The sequence below is a fragment of the Tiliqua scincoides genome, chromosome 4 (genome assembly GCF_035046505.1).
Source record: "Tiliqua scincoides isolate rTilSci1 chromosome 4, rTilSci1.hap2, whole genome shotgun sequence".
Classification (NCBI taxonomy): Eukaryota; Metazoa; Chordata; class Lepidosauria; order Squamata; family Scincidae; genus Tiliqua; species Tiliqua scincoides.
Window position 1 is genome coordinate 147,422,918 of NC_089824.1, and position 26,634 is coordinate 147,449,551.

Genomic DNA, 26,634 nt, shown 5'->3' on the forward strand with positions numbered 1-26,634 from the left:
CCCATCCCCCACTTTCCAACCTGACATGCCCCCTGGCTCTTCTTGGACTTATGGCAACAAAATTGCTGGCACAGGTCCAAGGAGACTCAGTTGATCAGTCAGCCTACCAGGAAGTAAAAAATAGGCTCCTGTAGGCTGCGTGATTACCCCCCCCCACACACACACACACACACACACCATAGCATGCAGCACAGGACTGAAATATATGTCTGAATTTTTTTAATGCCTTTTAGAAGCAAAAAAATAGCTACTGGAAGTTTATTTAAAATTTAAAAAATATAGTAACCAGTAAAGTATTTTGTAGAAATACAGCGCGTAGTATTTTTGTTTGTCTGGAGGTTCAGCTATCAAATTTTAATTGAGTGACTTGACATTGTAGCATTAAAGGTAATTTTGCCTTATTATTATTATTATTATTATTATTAATAATAATAATAATAATACAGGTATTTATATACTGCCTTTCTTGGTCATCAGATTTCTCCTCAGACTTTATTCAAGGTGGTTTATATAGGCAGGCTATTTAAATCCCCGTAGACACTTTTACGATTGAAAGAAGGTTCTATCTTTCAAGAACCACAACATTCAGATGTTTCTTTCTGATCTGGTTTCACATTCTGGCCTCCATCCTCCCATGCTCAGAGCAGATGGAATAACTCGGCTCAGCTTGTCAGCTGCTTCAAGGTCGCACAGTGCTGGTGGCCTCGAACTGGTGACCTGTGGATGTTATCTTCAGGCAAATGGAGGCTCGACCCTCTAGACCAGACCTCCTGCCTTAATCCTTCCATACCATACTTGTAATTTTATAAACCTCTACCAAAACACTAATAGGAAACCATTTTTCCATGACTATATCTGTTGTGTAAAACTAAGAAATAAAACATTTCTTATTGCACAGCTGGCAGTTATGGAGAACCTTTACAGACAATTTATCAAACCATCCTGGAAGGTATTACTCATTTTGTAGCAGCTGGTTGTCTGCATTAACCCTTCAAGTAGTATGGAAAACCTTACCACATGTTAGGTGTGGTTATGGAATACAATGATCATCTCACCCAGATGAATAGTTGACCAAATAAATCTAATCACCTTGTAAATTACCATTTGATCATAATGCCTGCCTGCCTGCCCGCCCACCCAATTTTATTGTCTGAGGCTAGGTGGTCACTTATTTGAGTGCCAGGTAGGATTTTTTGTCAACTGGATTGGTTTTTAGCTTTTTTCACCTATCCTAGACTGTGGATGGCTGCTATGGTGTTTGTGTTAGGGATGTCACTTATTAGGTCACTTTGGCAGAAAGCATATGGGGGGGGGGATAGGTAGGAGTACTCATCAGGTGTCCATTCTGAGGACAGCAAGGGCAGGGGTTGAGGTACAACTGCTCTGATCATCCTTGTCTTGCCTGATGAGACTGGCTTGCAAATGCCCTGGCTGGAAGGAGAAGTGGATCCACATGGCTTTGCCTGTGGGCATTCCCACTCCAACTGCTAGACCCTTTGGGATTGGCTATGGCAGGCTCACTCAATTTATGACCAAGCATCACCTCAAGTCAGATGGAAGACTCAATCCCACCACTGGAAGGTAAATGGCTAGGACAGTTTCCCCCAAAATTAGCTTCCCACACACTTGGGTGGCAGCTTGAATTTTGACCCTACTGCATGTTGTTATAATTGCACAGTTTTAATTCCAAGCCTCTGTTTATTGAGGGTGGGTGAGCAAGGGTAAACCAGTCTGTTTAAAACAGAAAGAGCTGAATACCACGGCCTCTGACGACAACAGCAATTCAGATTCTTGTTTAAAAGTGTAGGCCCTGAGTTTAGGTTACTTACTCTACATATCTTCCACATTTAAAGAATGTTTGGAAACCATGAACTACCAGAAAAAACACATCCCATTTTCAAACCATTTAAAAGCAGGAGCATAGTGAAATCTGAAGGCTAATCTTGATTACCTTTTTCAATGTTATAATAATAAGCTGCGAAATATCCCAGAAAGCATGCAAATTCCTTGAACAGCAGTAGATGTTATGGAGTATGGGCAGGGGGCAAACCTTGGCATGCTTCAGCAAGCAATTAAAATGTGATTACGTTTGTAGTGTTCAAAATAATCTTGCACAACAAGTTAAGGCTAGCTTGCAGTGGCAATCCCTCAGTAATCTTGTTCAGTGGTGAGGGGGGACAGAGTATCCCCTTGCCCCGGAAAGTTTGGATTATGTCAAGCCCTGCTTGACAACAGGAATGCTGGTCTGCATCCCTGTTGTTAAGTGGTGCACGACTGCATTATGAACGAGGGCCGGCTTTTAGGCAATGGAGGAGATTTCACCCAATTGGGCCCTGTGCATGGTGAAAGCCCCGCACTGCCCTTCCTCCCACCACTGCTTCCACCTGGCCCAAAATTTGGTCACTTCAGTAGCAGCTCCTGCTCACTGCTGTTTCTACTTGGTCTGAAACTGATGCTGGTGGCTGGTGGCAACATGCACTCCTCACTCTCTCCCAGACCTCGAAGCTTCTGGCACCATCCTCTCCCCTTCTCACTATGGAGTAGGCTGCTGCAGATGGGGCAGTGATGGGCGAGAGTTGGGTAGCACTTGGAGCTAGGTGTGCACTTCCTCCTCCCTCCAGTTGACCTCCAAGGTGCCTATTCTGCACAACCACTAAAGATACAGAAGTCCTATCCACTTGCACACAAGTTACAGATTTTTTTTCATGGTTGGCTCCATTCAAGCTAAGAGCTAAAAAAAATTAGTAGAGGGGGCATTGCAAAAGTATTTCCAGTTGGGCCCTGCAGCTCCTAAAGCTAGTCCTGTTATGAACTATTTTAAGTACTTTTAGAGGTAACTGGACACATAGAGGATCTCCTCTATGGAGAACTTGTGCAAGGAAATCGCCCTACAGGTAGACCACAGCTGTGATACAAGGACATCTGCAAGAGGGATCTGAAGGCCTTAGGAGTGGACCTCAACAGGTGGGGAAACCCTGGCCCCTGAGCGGCCCACTTGGAGGCAGGCTGTGCAGCAGGCCTTTCCCAGTTTGAAGAGACACTTGGCCAACAGTCTGAGGCAAAGAGACAAAGAAGGAAGGCCCATAGCCAGGGAGACAGACCAGGGACACACTACACTTGCTCCCAGTGTGGAAGGGATTGTCACTCCCAAATCGGCCTTTTCAGCCACACTAGACGCTGTGCCAGAACCACCATCCAGAGCGCGATACCATAGTCTTCTGAGACTGAAGGTTGCCAACAACTGGACACAATATACCCGAGTGTGGTTCATAATTACTTGCAAGTCAGTGCCAAAAGAAAGCAGACACTTGTTTTTAAACAAAAGAGCAAGATGACAATGCAATGAAGTATCTGAAGGAACTTGATGAACAATGAGAGGAGATGGTCAAAAGAGTCACTGAAAGTTGCATTCCTTTGAAAAATTACATGTATTTTTTCTTCATTGTCAAGGGATAAATCCAAGGAAAATTTGTGAGTAGCTGAGTTTTTCACCTTGTCATCTTCATTCCAGATGCACAAATTAAATGAAGTTTCAAAGATTAGTTATGGTTTGTTTACTCAGGAACCTGTGACAAATGAAAAAAGTGTAATTGTATCACTATTTTTCTTTGGCAATTTGAATTACTATCAAGAAAACTCATCTGGTACACAAAGAGGATTGCGTGCTAGTCTAAGCCTTGAGATTCCTGTCTTCTTCAGCTACATTAGATAGAATGAAGAAGTCAACAGCCAAATGTATTATAGGCTTTAAAGTTATTTTGGCTGCTTTACCAAAGAAGCATTGCTATTGCTGAAATTTGATACACTTTTTGTTATGACTAGACACAGTCTAAAACAGTTTTATTTCTTCATGGAAGGTGGTGTTACCCTAAAAAGGGGGGGGGGGCTGAAAGCAGTGTTATGTGTTTTTATTCCAAATTAATATTTTAATCTATTTTAAAGCATTTTATCAAGTGTAATCACTGTCAGATAGGCAATATCTATGTGTTTTATGCCAGTGGCAGTCAGCAGAGGTAGTCACAGGAACAACACACACACACACCCCAGAAGAGCAAAACTACATAGTCAACTACTTGCATTAAACTTCTGGGAGCTATTTAAGATTTTCATGCTACTTGTATTAAGTGCAATGAACCTAATGCTGCCAAACACAAACAAAACATTGCCAAATTAACACTGAGAAGATAGCAACTTCAACCAACAGAACTGAAAATGGCAATTCAATGTTGCTATGAAAACAAACTGGTGCAGGAAAAAAACACCAACATAGTAAGAAACCATTAAACATTTGCTTACTCGCAAGTAAATGCAACCATATAACTCAGTTTCGCTTTCCATAGGGTTCAATACATTTATCAGCTTGGGGGTAGGGACTTCCTTCTCAAGGATTTTTGGGGATGCGTTCATCGGATCGGGAAAATTTGGGTGGTGTTGCATTCCTCTCAGCCTGCCCATCCTAATGGTACAAGGCACGGTTGCCTACTCATGAGTAAATGCAGAGTGTGGCTCAGTTTCACTTTCCATAGGGTTCCATGCATTTTCCTTGGCAGCTTCTAAGCATGCTCAGAAGACTCCATAGCCAGTTAAAGCAACAGAGCTCCAAGGGAATTAAGGGCTTAGAAGCACTTTGGACAATCTACAGATGCTCCACACCCAGTTTATGTCACTTATTTCGTTAACTGAGTAGGACATCATACTTTATTGCATGTAAGTCCAATTTTGAGTTATAGTGGTGCTAATTCGTTTTTACCACTTTAGACTGCCCCTAGTTATATGCCAAGCAAATTCTTAATGACATTATTACCCTTATCTTTTCTGAAAGCACCATGAAGACTTCCTCCCTTTTCCAGATCTGCGAGCTTTCACATCAATTGAATTGCCCTCTGAAACATGCAGTGGGTAGCAGAAAATGAATCATTTTGGCCCCTATCTGATGCCAAGCTTCTGCACAACTAAATAAAAACTAAATAAAAGCAAGAAGTACAAAACTTGGTTCACAGAGCCACTGCATTTTGTGAAGTTATTTGATGAACTGATTCCTTTGAGGGTTGCAAAATTTATCAAATTACTATAAATTTTGGAAGCAATAGGGGAAAACCTACAAGGCCAAAGCACGGTAAGCTTTCATACTGGTGCCCTTAAACTATGGAGTGACTTACTGCTGCCTTCAAAGCTTGATCCAAATCTTCTAATAAGTCTTCTAGGTCTTCTAAACCAATAGACATGCGAATTAACGTATCAGAGATTCCAAGAGCTTCTCTTGCTTCCTTTGGGACTGAGGCATGAGTCATGATGGCTCTGAAAAAGAACAGATCGGCCATGATTCCACAAAAGTGCAGTAAAAGGTGCAGCAATGCCACTAATAGAAAAACAAATTACATGCAGCAAAGAGCAAAGGCAAGGCCATGCACTGTGTTATCAACTCCATGACCTGACTTGACAACAGAGTCAAGTCTACAGAGTCTCTAAAAGCAGAGAGAGAGAGAGAGAGAGAGAGAGAACTCTGATGCTAGTCAACTTGGCCTGCCACAATGGGTCATGCTAGGCCATTCCTCGAAATCTGTGTCATATGCTCTGGGCTGGTCACAGTGGTGCTTGGAATTGCTATTCCAATAGAAACAATTTCTAGACCAACTCCAAGAGCCACAGCATGGGCACAACGCCCACAATGTCACACACAGATCCTCTGCAGGCAAAAGGCCACAGAAGGCAAAGATGAAGACAAGATTAATTTAGAGTTCACCGATGACCCCAAGTTCACCACTGAACGATGAACACACACTGGCACAGCAGTTAGGGCATAAACTGCATGGTATGCTATGCTGGAGCTTTGTGACTGAAATATTTTCTTTTCTCTTAATTAAATGAACATCTCTTCCCCCTGTGCCAATTCCTGTTGCCACCCTGAAGCTACACAGGGGAAAATTTACTACTGTAGCACAAAAGTTATATATACACTATGTGCAGAAAAAAAAGATGATTCTTACTGCCCCTCGTTTTTCCTGGCTATAACTCTGAGGCAGGCTAATGATAGACACCATCATTGCTAGTTTAAGTGAGAGTAATCTTGACCTAACTGAGTGTTTACTTGGTGCTTCCAATCAGCAATGTGTCTATGTTTAAATATACTCCATTGCAGAATTATATGTTGCACTCCATGGGCAGAATTTAGTTTCTGTATCGATTATGCAAGGATCAAGTAACTTTGGACAGTTTCAACAGTAGACTTTTGTTGTAATTGAGAGACTGAAGTGGAGGTGTAATATCGTGTCTCAATTGGAGATTACCAAATGTTTAAAAAAAAAAATACTGCACCAATTCTGCCATGGACAGCTGGCATGTCAGGGAAAGAGAAAGCCCCAAATATATATCATTAGCATTATGCTGTGTGTCAGGGAACAATGTTCCCACCCCTGAATTGTTAGTTTTCTATGTGCATGGACTTTGGGATGTGAACATTCAGTTGTGCAAATCCCCATCTGATTCTGAAGTGATATTGTTTTCTGAGCATGTAGAGTTGCCATTTTTGTTATGAGAGTGAGTATGCATGGGTGTGTCAGGACTGGCCAGCAGTCATGCAGAGAACAAATCCAGGGAGTGGGGGCCTATAAAGGAGGAGTGTACCTGTGAATGACTAGTAGAGACTAGGTGACCACTCTGAGTTTGCAAATTCAGCTCCTTTATTTAGAAGGAACCTCAAACACAGTAATTTTGATTCAAAATACTAGAAAAAAATATGTACAGCAAGTCCTCACTTAAAGTTGGCTATAGGATTATGGAAACTGCAATTTAAAGCAAAACAACTTATAACAAAACCATTTTTATCATAGGTAGACTCAATGACACTCTCTCAAGTGGCAGGCCTGCTGAGTACTTTCCTATCATACCACAAAGCACTGTCGCACACCAGAATGCTTTGCACAAGAAATTCTGGGGCACAACAATGCCAAGGAAGGGGATCACGGGTCTAGCACAACCCTGAAATGACTTCGGATAGCTCTACAGTGTGAATCTGCAGAGGACACAGAGGTCAGATGATTGAGAACTGGTTACTAAAACAAAACAATGTTGAATGAAACAACTTTATGTGAAGATCTGCTGTATTCATTAGTTGGACCTTCTTTGTATGAAGAAGAAAAATGCATTTTAAACAAAACTGATCCCTACAAAGATTTCAGATTCACTTCACTTACGGGTGCTCTGCTAGACTTTCATATCCTCCGAGACTGTCAGCCAGTGTGAAAAGCTAAAGAAAAGAATAGAAAATGTTCCATTCGAACAAACATTTGTTCTGTTCTTCATTCAAAAACATGAGACTCTGTAATATCGGGCTGTAAGAGGAATTCTTTCAGCAGAATAAATAATAGATACCCAAATGCAATGTAGTTCTCCATGTGAAAATGAATATAAGCACTTTCTGTTTTCCATTTTGGAGGACCTTCTGGACATCTTGAATGACAAAGTACCATATCTTTGGGAATAATTATAAATTTAAAACACATATACTAGGCAGTTACAGTGCAATCCTAGGCATGTCCTCTCAGAAGTAAGTCTCAGAATTTACTTACTTTCAAGTACGCATGTACAGGACTGCAGCCTTATAAGCAGAAAAAACAGTTCTGAAGTGTTACAACTTAAGGTAATAAAACACAGTCTGGAAGATTGATTGAATTTGCTTCTCTGGGTATATAAGAATTTGGTTAATAATAATAATAATAATAATTTTTCTGGGCTCAGTTCTAGGTTCCAGATAAACCTCAGGCCCAGTAAGCCACGTCTGTCACTATCTTCCATCACAACATAGTAGACATACTAAGGACATCATTCTATGTTTACCAAATATTTGCCAAGATCTGAACTCCAGAGGTACATAGTTAAGACATTCTCTGGGGTTGCTGTAACATTCCTGTGGAAACTTGCCAAAGTCTGAGTTTATAGAAGTGGTGAAAGATTACTGCAGATACTTGCCTATAAGTCGATCTAACAGATAAGATGAGGGAAGGTTTTGAAATAAAAATCATGGAATTTTGTACGACTCTCGGATAAGTTGGGGTTAAACTTAGGGGGGTACCTGACTATAATACTCTCTGATTTTCCCCAAAGCCAATCCTGAAAAATAACCTACCAGTAATTGTTACCCAAGAACTGCACAATCTCTAATTTATTAAAAATTTAGTAAAAGATCTTTTTTATTCCTTAACTTTTTAAATTCTGATCTTCACAACCTTTTTGTAAACACTGTCAAAGTGCACTTTCTGGTAAATAACATATCAGTAGCACCATTAATCAAATACTTCTTTAAGGTGCCTGGTACGTTAAGTCAGAGGCTCTACATATAACATGCAACACAAAACACATAACTAGGAATGTGCAATTCAGTTCACAGTGGAGAGACAAGCGACAAAGAATGACTGTGGGCAAGCGCAGCTGCACATAGTTGAAATCCTATTTACTCACTAGACCCACTGCTTTCCATGGGTGTTATTCTTAAGTAATGGTGCACTGAATTGTATCCTGGAACTTCAGATGGAAATGAGGATTGCATCCTGGTGTTTAAAAAAAACAGACTCCTAAACTGAAAATGACTTGACAGGAATGAAGCAGCAGCAGAGAGAAAAACAAGGAGGCATTTTACCTTCTTCTCCAAACTGGAAAGGAGATGAAGGTGCTTGTTGGACCTCTGTAGGCTTTGTGAAGAGTACAATACTGTACTTCCATAGCAGCAACCTTCATTAACAGACTATAGTTTCCATAAGTGCCTTCACTTACCTTCCTGTTTGGAAAAGAAGTTAAAACAGCTGCTTCTGAATACCCTAATTAGTAGTAAAAATTCTCCTTTTTTTCTCCATTCCCTGGGACCTGTGTCTTAGCCGAGTCCCATCCGCAATTCACCAGACAGCTGCTAAGCTTCCCAGGAGCTCCCAGAGGCCTCCCACAGGCCTCATTCACTTTATTGACTTGTGTATAAGTCTACCCTGGTTTTCAGGCTCAGTTTTTGTCATGCATTTTTCGATTTCTAGGCGAGTTTGTACAGTGAGTTGCTCAGTTTAAGCAACAATTTTTATTATAAAACAAAATAGGGAGCTCTGTGTGTATTTTTGTTACTGGATAATCATATGTTGAGACAGGTGCAAATTATCTACAGCCTATTTACCCAAGCAGAGGCAAATAAAACAGTGTTGGCAGACTTTTAAGAAGAGAATATTAAAGGGTTGTGATGTCCATCTTGGAGGCGGAGTCAAGGGATGCTGTGTCTACTGTGCAGTCCAGGCCCGCCCAGTCTCTCCCTGGCCGGCGCAAAGAATGCGGAGCCGCAAAAAGGGGTTTGTTGACCTTTTTTTACTTTAGTTGCGGTTTTTACATTCATCTGAGGGGCCCTGTTTCCTCACAGGAACCCCCGGGGCATCCCCCGTACAGTGTCAGTTAAAGTCCATAACAATCCCCGAAAAGGGGGCCAGTTACCCCACAGGTCCCCTCTCCAGCAATCCTCACCATGAGTTGGGCCGGGTATGTTGTGCTCCCCACTGGAAGGTCCATACATCAGGGCAGTCTCCTTGGAACGAGAGGGGTCAGGATTGCGTTCTCCTCCCCTTCTCGATCTCCCAGGTAGTTTCTAGCCTAGAGGTCTCAAGGTTCCTTGTCCGGCCAGATGGGGAATAGTCCTCCCTCCAGGTAAGTGGGGTCAGCCTAGATGTGCTCCTGGGGTCCTCTGCTTTTGGGGTTCTCCCATAGCCCTGGGGAGACTCTCCCCTCTCTGAGCCGTAGTCCCTGGCTTCAGCCGTCCTGTGGCTGCCTCCAGGCTGCAAGAGGCCCAACCTTCCTCCTCTCCTTTGCCTTCTCTACCTCCCGGAGCTCAGGAAGGTGCTTCCTCCCCCTTTGGCTGCCTGGTCTCCTCTTATTCTCCTGGGCAGCCCTTCTAGCCCCGCCTCTTCCTGGTCCCCCCTGGGCCTGTCTTCCTCCTGCACGCTCCACCCTACCTGTTAAAAGGGGTAGCTGCACCTGGGCTACCATGTTTCTGGGGAGACCCCCGCCCCGCCCAATGGGTGAGTAGGCTGACTGTAGTGATGGCCCAGGAGCCTTACCCTCTCTGGCTGGCTCCTTGTCCTCCCAGGGCATTCACCTGAGGGTTCCCAGGGGCTAGGCTCCCCCTCCTTTGTCCTCCTCCTTCCCCGCTGTGGATCGCTGCCCAGGGTAAGTCCCTGGGTGACAGGGGTGCACAGCCATATTTAAGATAACATTTTTCTGGTGATGCACGTGGACAACGCAGTGGTTTGACAGAGTCAAAGCACCTATTTCAGGTGTTTTAGAAACATTGTGCTGGTGTTACATCAGCAAAAGCTCCTCTGTTTTCTAAACTCCATGAATAATTGTGGAGGAAGATGGGAGAGCAGTTGGCACAGAGTGATGCCACAAATCTGAGTCAACTCAGGCATGCACCTGGTGCCTCAAGGAATAACTCCCATTAATTCCAATCCACCTTTTTTTACTTGCCACTCATTAATGCCACTTCCCATAACTATATTACTTGTATAGCTTTTGGCACACCCCACCCTGACTAGCTTGCAAGGATGAGGATTTCCTCTTTTAAATGCAGTATATATTTGGATGTTTTACCTTTAGGCTCCTGAGGAATTTGGAGGCATGTTCAAGGTTGCCTTTGATGTAAAAGGACACCATTCCTGGACAGCCCATGCACTGACGCTTCATCAGCTCATATTGAGGGTGTGAAGGCAATCCTAAAATGAGTCACCATTATACAGAAAGGCCTTATTTATAGTCTTGCTACAACAAAACCCCAAACTTACTTCAATATGAAGTGGCCCAAGGAAGATGTAAATGGAACAGGCTGATTGCCTGTGGATGTTTCTATAGCAAACAGTATTAGTCATTAACATTAAATGTTTTATAGATTGCTAACAACCACTTAGGTGTTCTCCTCTCCCAAAACCAAGAGATGTTTACAAATTTACTCAAAAGGTAAATATTTAAATATGAATTGACCATTACGCATGTCCTAATCAGTCCTAAGAGTCAAACTGAACAGGTTCCTTGATAGCATTTGATAGATACTAAAGCAGGTAGGAATCAGACTGTAACAATTACAATCTTTTGTTATAGAATGTGGAGTGTTGTGTCTGGAAGGGGGGTAATGGTGGAAATTAAGTCATGGAACTAAGTATGATTTATGGGGAAAGCTGAATTCTGAGAAAAATGTGCAAGATGGATACAGAAGAAGCTACTCACAAGCATCTTTTGCCTCCAGTCTTACTTAGCCATTTGAGGGTGCAATCCTATACACACTTTCCCAATAGTAAGTTTCATGGAAGACAATGGGATTTACTTCTGAGCTGACATGCACAGACTTGTGCTGTGAGCCTCTCAAAGCTGTTAGCTGAAAGACCCTGCGTAGTGATGCAACTTGCCACATCCTCCCAAACCCGAGATGAACTAGAATGGCCAACTACAGTCAATGGCATTTGTTTACACTGCAGGAATTGATCAAGGTTTGCAAAGACAACTTACCTGGGAAAATGACCTTCTCCACTCTAGGATCTGAGTCAAGGTATTGTGCAACAGCCAGAGCATTGTTAAAATGTTGTTTCATGCGAATTGGTAGAGTCTTTAAGCCCCTACTGCAAAGGTAGCAGTCAAATGGTGATGGAACTGCTCCAAGGGCTTAAAAAAAAAAAATGAAATCCTTCAGTAAATTGCACAGAAGTAAAAAGAAAGAAAAAGTTTATTATACACACATATAAACAAATAAAAATAATTAGGAAATCTGTGACTGGATCTCTTGGGTCACACTTGATCCAACCTCAAGGAACCTTTATTAATCTCCTTTTAAAAAAATTACTGCTTGTTCTTTTTGACCTCTTTCTGCCTCATGTATAGAGCAGTATCAAAGCCATTAAAGACCTAAACAAACAGAACTAAGCAATTCAAACGTATCAAAGGAAGCTACTGGTTTAAGGGAAAGTACTGATTGATATACAAGTATCTTAGGAAGAAGATAGTTACTGAAAGAAAAGTGGAGTGGGTGGATGGCAGAAGCTGCCTGTATTGGAAACTGAATCTATTTTTTGGGAGGTTTTTGATACGTTAAATAAACTTCACGCACAAACACTTTTCAGAAAAATGCAGAAGTATTTCTGAAACTAGGTGGACAGATTTCAGAAACCTGCCTACATCACCTGCTGCAAAGTAAGCTTCATTAATGAGCTGTTGTGTTTGATTTATACTCACAATATTGTAAGAATCTGAGTCTCTCATGGAGACTGTCATCATTTACTGAAACAAGTCCCATTACAACATCAGTGTGACCTGAAAAGACAAGGAGGTAAATTCAGAAGGTTAATTGTGTTTGTGTAAAGAACACAGGCACTGGTTTCGCAGTTGCTCATTTCCCTACTGCTTGACATTCCTCCACTGTAATTTGAGGATAAGATGCCAGATTTTTCTTGTTGCCATCTTCCTTGAGCCCTGAAGGCCAAAGCGGTTTATTGAAATATTACAGCCAATCTAAAGCAGGGTGCTTTTTCCTTGGTATGCCTCATGCCAGTAAATGTGCTGCTACTCTGAACTCCTATTTGCTGGTATTCATATGTTATATTTAAGAAAGAAAGAGTCACTTTTTTTCTGTACAGCATTCACACACTACCACTGTAGTTCAAAATTCTTACTGTGTGGCTATATCATCATTGGCATCCTTCAGTCTTGGAAGACTATGGTATCTGAATGGTGGTTCTGGAACAGTGTCTAGTGTGGCTGAAAAGGCCAATTCGGTAGTGACAATCCCTTCCACACTGATCGCAAATGTAGTCTGTCCCTGGTTTGTCTCCCTGGCTATGGGCCTTCCTTCTTTGCCTCAGCCTGTTGGGCAAGTGTCTCTTCAAAGTGTGGCTATAACAATTCAGTATGGAGTCATGACCTAGTTTTCTAACATGTGAACACTGTAGGTAAATGCATATCACATGTTGAGGATTCAAATGACAAAACAAAGCATATATTTTGAACAATATACTAAAATTTAAAGTACTCTGGAACCCTTTATATTCATGGGGCAGCACAAATAAAATTCAGACTACATAATGGGACTTTCATACCCCACCTCACACCTGCAAATTTACACTTCAGTGTCACAGAGCCCACCCAGAACAGCGTAAGAGAAGGTGCTGGAAGCTGCAGCAAGAAGAGGCACATGAACAGAAATCAGGGGGCTGCCTTGCATGAGCAGATGTGCTTTTCTGGTTGCACAAGGCGTATTTGGGTGCACAACCTGTACACCTGGATTATAGTATTTAGTCTAAGACAGTAGTTCCTAACTGTGGGCCTGTGGCCCACCAGTGGGTCATGACCCAATTTTTGGTGGTTCGCAAAACTGACAGGGTAGATTAGGCTATGTGCATCAAGGGTTAAAGAACCTGCTACTAAGGGGGAGTGCTGCTGCCCAATCACCACTACAGCCACAGAGGCTTGAGTGGCTGGTAAAGTGAAACTTGTTTTTAGGTAGGTCCAGATGCTGAAAAGTTGGGGAACCACTGCTCTGAGTGTTATTGTGAGACACAAGATGGCAGTGCCCAAACTACAAGTTGCATCCTGAAGTATAACATGTGAACAAGCAACAGCAGCCACTATGCCACACAGCAGAGCATGCTTGAAACAAGGTTTCAAAAGCATACAACCAGGAAATGTGCAGTTCAAAAGAAAACAGTCCAGAATAACCACTAGATGGTGCAAGCAACATTTCTATGTGCCTGAAAGATATTAATCCTGGTCATTATCATTTTTAATAAATATGCCTCTCAAAGATTTCAGGGAATTTTTTTTAACTCTTGAGACAAGAATGGAAGAGCAAAGGGTCTGCAAATGAAAAGACTCCTCATTCAACAAGTGGATAAGCAACTCCCTTGTGGCTTTATTGTTCATTAAGGAAACATCAAAGACAAAACACAGGAGTGAAACCAGTCTAGGTAATCATCATTGTGTATATATTTTTGGCAGAAGGAACAGGCACATTGTGCACTACAATGCCACTACTGAAAAAGGAATAAGGCAGCCACCTGACATTGGTAGTACGTCTTATTGAACTAAGCTGGGTTTAAATCTGAGTAGACATCCATAGGATTGTGCTGTATGTACACTAACAGCCCATTCCTACCGCCCATCACCAGTTCCAATGCAGCTGCGCCAAAAACGCATGTACTGCATCCTACTAGGCGATCTGAAGGCAAATGGATGGTAAGTAAAAAGAATTTACTTACTGATCTTCTTGGACATGTCACCTATTTTGAAAAGGAGCAGGGAGATTTCTGAAAGAGGGGATAAGATCTGGTGTGCGACACTGCTGCCAGATCTACCCCCTCCTGTCTTCTCCCCACCCCAGTTCTTCCCTGGAATGCATGGTTCCACTCATGATCCATTCCCCCTCACTGGTTTACTGTGCTGGATCAGGTCATCAGCAGTGACAGTGGGCTGCCAGCAGCACACTGTTTTGTCCTGCCATATGGCCTCTTACAACAGCAAACTGCTGTAGCCCCACCTGCATAACTGCGTACTCCTCTAAACTCCTAAGGGACATCCTTGATATTTAAGTTTTGCTATTGCTGATCCTGAAGGATCTGCTTTTTCCTCCCCCATCCTCCAGACTCTTAAAAAGGATATCATTTATAACAATAATGTTAATTTTACCATTGCTCTTTCCCAGCTATTGGAGGGAGGAGGCAGACAACAAGGGAGATAAGTAAGCCCTCCTTATTCTCCTCTCAGTGCCTAGTGCTGCTTCCTTCTCCTTTGATGACTTGTGGAGAGAATGCTAGAATCCAGCATTGCCTATGCAGCCATCAGATTCCCCCGTATAAGTAATTTTGCTACAAGTTTAAGCTTTCTGGTCCCCAAATTACAAAGGAAATCCCCTGTAAAAGATATAAAAGTAATTTTGTGATGCTTTCTAATAAATAGGAAATAACATGAACATTTTACATAACACCAACCACTTACCATTCATGTACTTAGTTGCTGAATACATACAGATGTCTGCTCCTAGCGACAAAGGACGCTAAAAGAAAATTTAAAAAGCACATGAGGCTTTCCTATCCAATTTCCCTTTTTCGTGTGTGCTGACATAATCCATTGAAACTATAAAATTAATCCTGGAGTATACTGAAACCAGTGTGCCACAAAAGTGTCAGTTATACTGAGGTATAAGTGTCACTGAGTCTCATGTACAGTCCCTTCTCCCAAAGGGAATTCATGGTCTCTAGTGAACAAGAGCTCTTGTCTGAAAGGCAGGAGTATTTTGTGAGGGGTGGGGTGGGGAGAAGATGGAATACTGGTCTGGGGAAAGAACATGTTAGAGAAAAAGGTAGGATGAAAAACGTGGAAATGGGTAGGGAACTCTATGTGGGAGGGTAAAACAGAAAGTGGAAAAAAAATCAGCCCATGGTGTGAACATGGTGTGGCTCCTACTAATTGTGAAAAGAGCACTTTTCAATGATAGGGCAGCCAGAGAGGGCATTCAGCTGACAATCCATCAATCATTCTCTCTCCAGGCACTTAGAACAGCTTCACACCAAGGCAAGCGACCCCTTCCTTTCCCCTGAGCACATGAAAGATAATCAGTATGCATTTTCCCAGCACTGTGCTCTGGCTGAAGGGAGGGGTCACTGGCTTGGAGTGAAGCCTTTCTAAATGCTTGGAAAGAGAATGATTGATGAATTGTCTGCCTAATGACTCTGTCTTGCATCAAAAAGTCAGGAAGGCTGTTATTAAATCACCTAGCAAAGGAACATTGTTTTTTAAATGGATTTCCTTTAATGCGATTTTTGCCATCCACCTGAGTTCTGGGAATGAAATGCTCGCAAATAATGGGACTCAACCTGTATTGCTCTGCCAAAATATAAGGAAGATTGTAACGCACATTACAAATGCTCTATAAATGTGAAGCAGAAAGAGACCAGAAAGTATGTTCAGCATATCCAAAACAGTAAAAACAATCGTACAGCAATCATCATGATTGTTGCATAATGTACCAGTATTGACCTGTGTTGAAATGTGTTTGCCATATTGTGATAAAGTCCTTGCAGTGCTGATGTAACATTCTGATTTTTCCTGCAGAGCTGACTCAGCATCTGGAATGATCCGACACTACAGGCCTAGTTGCTGACCTGGCAAATCTGAGGGCCATTAAAGAGCTACTTATCAAAGAGCTACTTATTAATCCATTACTTATTAATGCCACTCATACAACATTATATTGTTAACCTATGGAATACAGTTTTCTCACTTGAGCAAGTCAGTAAAAGAAATATTACCCAGACCAGTTTCTGGTCATCTTTATTTCTTCAAAAGTTTCCAGTGATCTGATGCATATGAAAGACAAGATGCCCTTGAGAATGGTCAATTTAAAGACTGCTTTGGTTTGAAAGGCATATTATTCTTATACTACATCGCAGCCTAGGCTGTATTATTATTCAGAATATTTATATATCGCTTCTCAACAAGAAAAGTTCACAAAGTAGTTTACAGAGAAAAATCAAATACTAAAGAGTTCACAATCTATAAAGATGCAGAAGGAACACCAACAAACAGCAAATAGAAAAGACACTAAGATGGGGTGAGTAGGACAGTTACTCTGCCCCTGCTAAATGTAAGAGGAGCACCACCTGAAAGTGCCTCTTTCTCCAGTTATAAGGGACCAAAACAGAAAAATACATTTCAGTGCAAAAAAACAAAAAAAACTAATACCAATGTTTGTTAAAGAAACAAAACCAGATCTGTGGGGATTTTCTATAGCTAATAATAATAAGCTAATTTACATCAATGTTAATATGCTCATCCCAGTTCCCCCACTAAATTTTTCTACAAAAATCAGGGAGAAGGTGGCCAAAAATCCTGTGATGAACTTCAGATTGCAAAGGCAGGGACCATGCATTTTGGTAGTGGTATGCTACTGGAAGACGAGTGTAACATTGAGGAGTCATTACCAAACCGACTGCAGAGGCCTGGAGCTCCAGGGCTCTAGCAGCCTTTTGCTATCTTACCTTCCCTCCCTCCCCCCGCCCCATAAACACTCAGCACAGTGTCCAGTGTAGTTTGCCTGTTCTTGTGTGTAAGCTCTATTTTGCAAATGCATCACCTGCTTATGCAGGCATTTCTTCATCTAACCCCCCCTATATTTATATCTGCTTCTACTTACATCCTCTTTTGTATTTCATTAAGTTGTTCTTTCTAACAACACAATACAGTCAAGCTCTCTTTGGCTACCCTGCAAGCCTGACACACAGTTTGGTTGGACCAGCCTCTGATGTTAAGACCACCCTCACCTAGTGATGGTACGATAATGTCCAGGAAGGGGGAGCTTCTCAGCAGTCATAAGAACATAAGAACATAAGAACATAAGAACAGCCCCACTGGATCAGGCCATAGGCCCATCTAGTCCAGCTTCCTGTATCTCACAGCGGCCCACCAAATGCCCCAGGGAGCACACCAGATAACAAGAGACCTCGTCCTGGTGCTCTCCCCTACATCTGGCATTCTGACTTAACCCATTCCTAAAATCAGGAGGTTGCGCATACACATCATGGCTTGTACCCCATAATGGATTTTTCCTCCAGAAACTCGTCCAATCCCCTTTTAAAGGCGTCTAGGCTAGACGCCAGCACCACATCCTGTGGCAAGGAGTTCCACAGACCGACCACACGCTGAGTAAAGAAATATTTTCTTCTGTCTGTCGATTTGTACAACGGCATTATAATATTAGCCGTTTTGTTCTCAATACCCTTCCTAATGATCCCAAGCATAGAATTGGCCTTCTTCACTGCCGCCGCACATTGGGTCGACACTTTCATCGACCTGTCCACCACCACCCCAAGATCTCTCTCCTGATCTGTCACAGACAGCTCAGAACCCATCAGCCTATATCTAAAGTTTTGATTTTTTGCTTTTTGATAAAGACTTTTTGATAAAGTCTTCCGATACGGACAGTGCAAATAGATAGTACAACTTCAATCTTAGACACACTTACCAGGAAATTAACCTATTGAGCACAGTGAGGGTAAACATGCACAGACTGTGCTGTAGTTGGCTCCAGACAAGAAGAAACAGGATATCAACCTAACCGCTGGATTGACTTCTTGTTCCCTGTTTCCCTTTTTACGTGCCAGAAAATCTGTCCTTAAGTGCCTGACGGTAGCTCAATTTCATGACCTCTGAAAGTTCAGTTACATCACTGCTGTTGATGTGCTACTCACATATCCAAAATTCAACAACTGAACCAGTCGGTCAAAACAGGATCAGCTTACCTGGAAATAGGCAGACATAAATGTATTGTCTACTGCTAAAAGAATGTCTTTATGCTTGTGGACCACATCGGCACACCCTTGAATATCGATAACTTTCAGCGTCGGATTTGAGGGGGTTTCAATCCAGACAAGCTGTTAGTTGGAGAAGTCAAATTGTTAGTAAAAGTTATGACGCATCATTTATACTAGTGCTTGAGGTATTGCCAATATCAGAGCATTTCTGTCTTCCTTTCCCGTATTGGTAGAAAACACTAGAAAGTTATAGTATTTGTGTATTCTAGACTTTTCAGCTGCACTCTTGCATTGCTCATTTTCATCAGTAGATGTTTTAATTATTGCAGCAAATTGATTGCTCCATATACGCTATCACAAGGTTTGCAATGAAACCAACTTTCTAGACTTTTAAACTCTGCATGCCAAAATATTTCAGAGTTCCCTGCAATCACCCACCCACACATTATATCTCATCTTTCCCCTCTCAATAGGTGTCTATCACAAACATTCTATTCAAAAATAGGTTTGTAGATTAAATTTGTGGAAAGATGAAAGATGGATTATCCTGCTATTTCAGGAGGTTACAGGGGACAAGAACACATAGCACTTTTGATCCTATGAATGGTATCATAAGTCTTCTTAAGAGCAGTGATCAACACAAGTCTAGCCAAACATATTTTATTAAACACTTAGCACTGTTACACTCTTTCATATATGCCCACCCGATGATGCATTAACAACATAGCATAGCCCTCTATATTGTGGTACAGAGGATGTTTGCTTCAGCAAAGTTACACATTCTACTAATGAGAGAATCCTGCCCCCACCCCCATCAATGACAGAGACTGCCTAAGATCTGCTGAATACTAAATGGGATAGGGAAGAAAACGTACCCCATTCAGCCTACCAGAACAGTCCTACTATACTAATTTGAAGTTGCTGTGTCTGTTCCAGGGCACTTTTTGCCAACCCAACTGAACTGCCAATCCAACTCAAAAAGGTTGCCCCTGTACTGCAGAGTCTCCAGAAGGTCAGATGTCAGCCCACTGTGATAAAGAACTGATTACTAGGCTGGGGCACCTTCCTTATGAGGAAAGGCGTTTGGGCCTCTTCAGCCTAGAAAAGAGATGCCTGAGGGGGGACATGATTGAGACATACAAAATTATGCATGGGAAGGATAAAGTGGATAGAGAGATGCTCTTTACACTCTCATATAACACCAGAACCAGGGGACATCCACCAAAATTGAGTTTTGGGAGGGTTAGTACAGACAAAAGAAAATATTTATTTACTCAGCATGTGGTTGGTCTGTGGAACTCCTTGCCATAGGATGTGGCGACGGCATCTGGCCTGGATGCCTTTTAAAGGTGATTGGACACGTTTCTGGAGGAAAAATCCATTATGGGTTACAAGCCATGATGTGTATGTGCAATCTCCTGATTTTAGAAATGGGCTATGTCAGATGCAAGGGAGGGCACCAGGATGCAGGTCTCTTGTTATCTGGTGTGCTCCCTGGGGCATTTGGTGGGCCGCTGTGAGATACAGGAAGCTAGACTAGATGAGCCTATGGCCTGATCCAGTGGGGCTGTTCTTATGTTCTTATGACAGTTGGCTGCTGGCTCTTACACAGGAACAAGAAAACCCCAAGGAAAACATGACTATCAAAGCACTCTCAGCAAAAACAAAGCACTCTGCATAGTCCTTTATTAGACATGCAACCCCACAGCACAGGTGATCAGAAAGAGCTGAAACAGGGGATGCCAACAAGATATAGTCCACATGGTGAGCAAAAGCTGGCCCAGTTGTAGGTTTTCTACAACTGCAAATTTATACCATTCAAGTGGATGTTGCTAAAGATCCAGAGCAGGGGTGCCCAAACCCCAGCCCGGGGGCCACTTGCGGCCCTCAGGGACTCACAATCCGGCCCGTGGGGAACCCCTAGTCTCCAATGAGCATGTGGCCCTCTGAAGACTTGCTGGAGCCCATGCTGGCCTGACCCAACTGCTCTCAGTGTGAAGATGACTGTTTGACCTCTTGCATGAGCTGTGGGACAAGTGTTCCCTCCATGGCTTGCTGTTTCACATCTGTGATGCAGCAGTGGCAGTGAAGGAAAGGCTAACTTTGCTTTGTGCAAGGACATTTATAGGCCTTGAGCTATTGCAAGACCTTCATTCATTCATATAAGTTCCATCTCTAATATATTCATTTATGTAAATTTATTCAAATTTGAAATGTAAATTAATTCGGCCCCCGACACAGTGTCAGAGAGATGATGTGGCCCTCCTGCCAAAAAGTTTGGACACCCCTGATCCAGAGCAAACATTAAGGGCAATTTGCAAAGAGGGAACATATTAGAGCTACATCCCAGAATCTTGTTGACCTCTTACCAAACAAGAGCTTACTCCACCACAGCCAGTGCTGGACACACGTACCAAAATCACTTTAATTTCACTCTACCCTTTTGCCTTGAATAGCTATGGTCAAACTCATGGGTTTTTGCTGAGCTTATAAAAGGCTTATAAAAGAAATCAAGAAGCAGAATAAAGTCATTTCAGGCATGTTGTAGACACTATTGTATGAGCATTCCTTGGTTACCTTGGTCTCAGGTGTGATGGCAGCCTCGAGATTTTCCAGTTTGGTACAGTCAACAAAAACAGTCTTCAGTCCCATCTCTGATGCTATTCTTCGGAAATACTCATTTGTTCCTAAGATCAGAAAAGTTTCATCTTTACAATCTGCACTTTACTCCTTTCCCGCTAATGAAATTAGTGTGTCAGTAGACTGGACACACAATAGGACTAATATGGCATAGAATCAGTGTCAGGAGTCAGCTCCTGCAGTGTCAGAGGCTGGGGTCAGGGACAGAGGCTGGGGATGCCAATATCCTCTGCTGCAATATCAAGGAGCATCATTGCCTGTTCCTCTGCCCTTCTTGAGAAAGTGAGCAACAACAGAACTAAGGATCCTGCCATGCCTGCGGGACCAGGCAAGTCAGTGGTGGGGGTGGGGGGGTTGGGTGGGGAGAAGGAAGACTGGGGATGTAGCTGGGCTGGGAGGTAGCAGAGGGGGTGGATCTGGTAGCAATGGGGCACACCTGATCCTATCCTTTCCACTGTGAAGCTCCCCTCCCCTTTTCTCCCCACAGAGATCCATAGGTGGCCTCATAGCTTACTAAGAGGCAAACTTTCCTCCTGTTTGCCCTAAGGTCATCCCACCTTTGCTAGAAGCAGTATGCACGTTTTTGGCACAATTGCATTGGCAGTGGGGAAGAGGATAGGAATTAGCCCTAAAAAAATTCTGCACCAACTTTGATACAGATGGTATGGAATACAGTTATGGTATATACCCAAAACTCAACATAAAGAATTACAGAAGGAATGCTTTAAAAAGCACTTGGGTACAAATATTACTCCATTTTACATGACTTATCAAGGTATACCCATCCAGCAAACTTTGGCATAGAGGTCAAAGTTCAACCAGGAGCCCAGGTCTACCACCTGGTTGACCTGAGCTTGGGAGTTAAGGTGGTGCTCATGCCCCCCCCCCAACACAAACACTAGATCCACCCCTGGTGTCACCCCCCCTGCTAGATGTCACCATGCTAACACCTTATCGGTTCCATGCTGTGTCATAACAACATCTCATTGGCTCTTTAAACAATTAGTCTCATTGGTCCATTCTGGTCAATAGTACTTTTGTTACATAAGACAGTTGCATTTTTATTTTCAGGGGCTTTTTTGGCCATAACTTTTGATAGAAGGGAGATATTTCACTCCAGTTTGTTGCATTGCATTCTGCTGTAAATTTTGCATCAAATGGTATATAACATGATGGTAATATTCCTAATAACCATGTTTTTAGCAATTTTGGTCACTAGTGGTATCACCCCCAAGGGTGGCGTCTGGGAAATACCACTCCCCCACTAGCTACACCACTGCTCCTGGAAAAGCAGGAGTAACATCACCTATATCAGTCTGCATTCAAATAAGGACTGAGCCAAAATATCCTCCTAGCCTTTGTGGTAAACATGTTTCCCTTCTCCTGCTATGAGATAGGAGACAGTAAAAAGGGGGGTATATGATTAGACCAACCTTGCTCTTAGCTAGAGTAAATTGAGACCTATTTTGCTTGCACCCAAGTCACCTTTGGCCGCTGTTCAGAAAGTCTAGGTGCTCGTACCAGACAAGTCAGCAGCACAGAGATCCCTTATAATAAAGTCCCACCTTTCACCCAGTGAAATTTTGCACCACCCCAGTTATTTCACAAAACGTATTTATTCTGGTGTTTGAAAAATGGAGCATAAAACAAAAATCGTATTACTTTGAAGCACTGTCCACATTGTTTTAAAGGAAGTACACTCCCATTTGATTCAATGGGACAAAGAGATCTTAAATGTGAATAAGCTGTGTCGGGGTTACTAGCCTTTAGAAAGCTAAATAGTGAGCTCAAAAATCCACCCATTTCCAAGACGTGTGTGTGTGTGTGTGTGTGTGTGTGTGTGTGTGTGTGTGTGTGTGTGTACACATGTGCAAATTCCATAGTAAAGGAGGGACCATTAGCGCCTCTGTTATGCTATTACTGTACTGCAGTATTGGATCAGGCTGCTGAAGGGGCCTTAACTGTAGTTTGATGAAGTATACATGCAATAGAAAAGGGACCAAACAAAATTTAGTGTGACTGGGAGCTCAGCCACTTAGACAAGTCCACTGCCAAGGAGGCTATCCTATACATACTTACTTGGGAGAAAGCCCCATTGACACAGTAGAACTTAGCTCTGCATAAACTTGCATAGGATTGGGCCGCACAAGACTCACACCTGAAAGTGGGTTCTGTCTTAGGGCCCAATCCTGAAGTGGACCAAAACCGGTACTGAGCCCTAGCACCAGTGCTGAGTGTCACAAATGTGCTGCAGGGCACGTCCATGACACTCTGTGCCGCATCAGTGCTGGCACTAGTCTAGCACCAGTCTACACTGAGCCCAGTGCCAGTTGAATGTTGCCTGGGACAAAGGAAGAGCTCCAGATGGCAGACATGTTGGGGGGGGGGGGGGTTATTCCAAGACAGGGAGAGGAAGCAGGGCAGGAGGGGGCAGGAACGGTGGTGCTCTGCTCACCCAGATCCTGACCTCTGTGTCAGGTTTTCTGGCTTAACAGAGAGACTCTCAACTCGGCATCGCAAAATAACTGGCGCAGACTTGAGAGGCTCCATTGCGGGGCTTGGGGCTTTACCTGGGGAAAGGATACAAATGTCCCCCAAGAAGACCTCTGCTGGCTGCCACATGGCTGTAGGATGTAGCAGTAGCAGCTTTTGCACTGCTGCACGCTGTTGAGGTGCCCCGTTCAGGATTGGGCTCTTAGACTACAAATGTTGTGTCTGATGCAATGTGACAGCTCTGTCTGTGTGGTTTGACCTCTTGGCTATTGACACAGAAGTCATTCTCCTGGCTGAAATTATTAAGTGATGGAAAGAAAAGTGCAAACTCAAGAAGAAATGTACTGCAAACTCAGACTAAACTCAGGTTAAATTACTTCTCGGTTACAACCCAGAAGATATACATCTAAGACAGTTAAGACCTACCATATACAGACACAATGCTCACCTCCATAGACATCATCTGTACAAATAATAGTATCTCCTGCCTTTAGTAGATGTGCAATATTCACAGTAGCTGCTGATCCAGAAGCATATGCTAAACCTAAAATGAAAAAAAAGATGTAAAGAGAAAAGTTATTTAAAATGTGCCTTAGCATCGACAAATATTCTCCAAAATACCTGTAAACATTAGCCTTTGCATACTATTAAGAAACATGCATGTGTTTTCAAGGGGCAATTCACTGTAAATAAGTTCAGAGAACCTTGCGTAAGCTTTGGGTCTCTGACCCAAATGTTGACACAATGGTGTTATCTCGAAACAAAAATATGTGCCCACCTTCTCCAGACTGTTGAACACTTTTTTGTAGGAGCTGAAAATATGTACATCACATGCCTAACTTCAGTACTCGCTAATCCACACCAGGTAATGCACCTTCCATTATGGTGTGCCTACTACCAAAATCAATGGTTTAACTCCCCCACCCAATATGCTTTTGTTGTAGGCAAACTTCAGCCCACACTGCACAAAATCATTATTTTTCATATTTATAGATCTGAAAGGTGGTGATAATGGGAGGGGACTGCTGAAGTTTTTATCATCTCTAATGCAGTGCTTCCAAAACTTTTTAGGACCAGGACCCACTTTTAAAAATGACACTCTGTTACAACCCACTAGACAAAAAATGATCTAGAAAGAAATTTTTATAATAATAATAATAATAATTAATAAGGGTCCTGTGCTCTTGAGGCTGCTAGAGACCTTACATATAGTATGTGTAGACATTTGCTAGACATTTCCTAAAAATGGAGTTGAAAGACTGTTTCCCCAAACCTTTACAGTCATTCCAGGGTACCCAGAAGGCTCCACTGGAGAACAAGATGTGGAATTGGGGACTCCCAGGCCAGACAAGAGGCTAAAACTGGGTTCACACATGATCTACAGCATGCCAATTACAAGAGAAAATCAGAAAATGTGACATTTTAATTTGGGGATATGAAGATGACCTCATATCAGGTAACAATTTTCTTCTGCAAACTAGGGAAGTGATTGCAAAGTGTGTGTTTTGTTTTTGTTTTTTTTAATATTGCAAGAAATCAACCCACGACCCACTAGTGGATCCTGACCCACAGTTGGGAAAACACTGATCTTATGTTTTTATGATTTTATGTTCTATGGCTGCAGTCTTTAGGCTGTTCTATGGCTACTGTGGTTTTAAGTTCGGTGATTTTATTATGATCCTTGCATTGTAAACCACCTTGGGTGAAAGGTTTTGTTACCTACGGAAAGGAGGTCTATAAATCTGCCAATAAATAAATAGACAAATGGTGAAATTGTTGACAGCTTACAGTATTTGGCACCATCCAGTGCTGCAACAGCCTTTTCTAAGCAATTTCGACTAGGATTTCCACAACGGCTGTATTCAAAACCCTAGAAGAGGACATATCATTACACGTAAAGGTAAATTAACTGAATATCTTTAAGGAAGGTAGAAAATTAATTGCATGAGATTTTCTCCCCGACTCCATGGGTTCCCCCTCCCAAAAAAAACATAATTCGCTATTGAGCATGGAGTTCAGAATCCTGACAATCTGTTTTCACAGAAGTCTGAAAAACTTTCATAAACTCCCTCAACCTCCATTTGCTTTTTCACCAAACAAAAATATTTTAAGTTACATGAAAAATCTGAATCATGGAAGCATATTGAATTTGGCCAACTGAAAATGCTGGATGCCAATGAACTCATTACTCCCTTGGGCTCATTGTGAGATTGCCAGGCAAGCTTTTGTGAACTACTGGTCAACACTAAGCAAAGTGCCCCACCCCAGTAGGATGCAACATGCATCTCTATGGCTCAGCTACATTGGTGCAAGTGATAGGGCATAGAATTGGGGCACAGACCTCCTTCCTTTAATTTGGTTTTCCCCTAGACATACTAATACAGTATTAGAGTAGCCAACTCTCCAAGAAGGGCCATGAATCTCCAGGAATCACAATCTGAAGATGTCTCCTGAAAGCAACATTGGAGATTTCAACAAGCCCTTCAGAAATTTTCAACGTTACATTACGCTGGAGAAAAAAATCTCCAGAAACAGCATCAGACAGAGTTGGAACTCTGATACTAACGAAAGGCCAAACCCTATCCAATTTTCCAGTGCTAGTGTAGCTGTGCCAACAGGGCATGTGCTGCATCCTGCAGTAGAGGATGTCATGGAGACAGTCATGGAGGCCTCCTCCAGGTAAGGAAATGTTAGTTCCCTTTCCTCAGGGCTGCATTGCGGCTGCACCGGCACTGGAAAATTGGATAGCATTGGGCCCTAAGAAGTACCATCCAGGAACACCTAAAAAAATAAACTGGAACAACATTTACCCCGGTAAAGAGTTCATAAATAACTGCAGTCTAAAGTCACAAATGATTTACTAGCTCTTATGTACTATTAACTACTGGTACTTCTTCATAATCCCATTTCAGAGAAACTTGCTGTACAGCAGAAACTGCTTCTCCCTTGGCAAGGTTTCCAAAGTGTATTGTATTTTCATTCATTTTCTTATCTCACATGAAGCCAGCACACCGAGCTCAGGATTAGGCTCTAAGCTGACTAAAAGTAATGTAGGCCTCTGCCTGTAGTCATTTTATGTTTCATAGTGTGCAGCCTGGATACAGTGAGAAAGTGCCCCTTTAAATGTGTTGAGAAGGACTTTGTTCTGGGGAAGTGGTTGCAGCATGCCAATCTCTAGATTAGATTCCTT

General features: G+C 42.5%; 1 protein-coding gene across 3 annotated transcripts in view; it reads right to left on the reverse strand.

The window, feature by feature from the left end:
- Positions 1 to 216: 216 nt before the first annotated feature.
- The window catches only part of LOC136647714 (cystathionine gamma-lyase-like), a 28,571-nt gene continuing 2,153 nt past the window's right edge, over positions 217 to 26,634 (reverse strand). Inside the window, exons 2-12 of one of the 3 annotated variants that reach the window (XM_066623431.1) lie at positions 25,233 to 25,314; positions 23,893 to 23,988; positions 20,889 to 20,998; positions 18,300 to 18,431; positions 14,998 to 15,055; positions 12,244 to 12,321; positions 11,524 to 11,676; positions 10,615 to 10,736; positions 7,194 to 7,246; positions 5,160 to 5,298; positions 217 to 3,566 (exon numbers count right to left, since the gene is read on the reverse strand). In XM_066623431.1, coding sequence (XP_066479528.1) covers positions 3,555 to 3,566; positions 5,160 to 5,298; positions 7,194 to 7,246; positions 10,615 to 10,736; positions 11,524 to 11,676; positions 12,244 to 12,321; positions 14,998 to 15,055; positions 18,300 to 18,431; positions 20,889 to 20,998; positions 23,893 to 23,988; positions 25,233 to 25,314 — 1,035 coding nt within the window. In that variant the 3' untranslated portion in view covers positions 217 to 3,554. Of the gene's footprint in view, positions 3,567 to 5,138; positions 5,299 to 7,193; positions 7,247 to 10,614; positions 10,737 to 11,523; positions 11,677 to 12,243; positions 12,322 to 14,997; positions 15,056 to 18,299; positions 18,432 to 20,888; positions 20,999 to 23,892; positions 23,989 to 25,232; positions 25,315 to 26,634 lie in introns of those variants that run through there. The other 2 variants (XM_066623432.1, XM_066623429.1) reach the window with 2 other exon arrangements.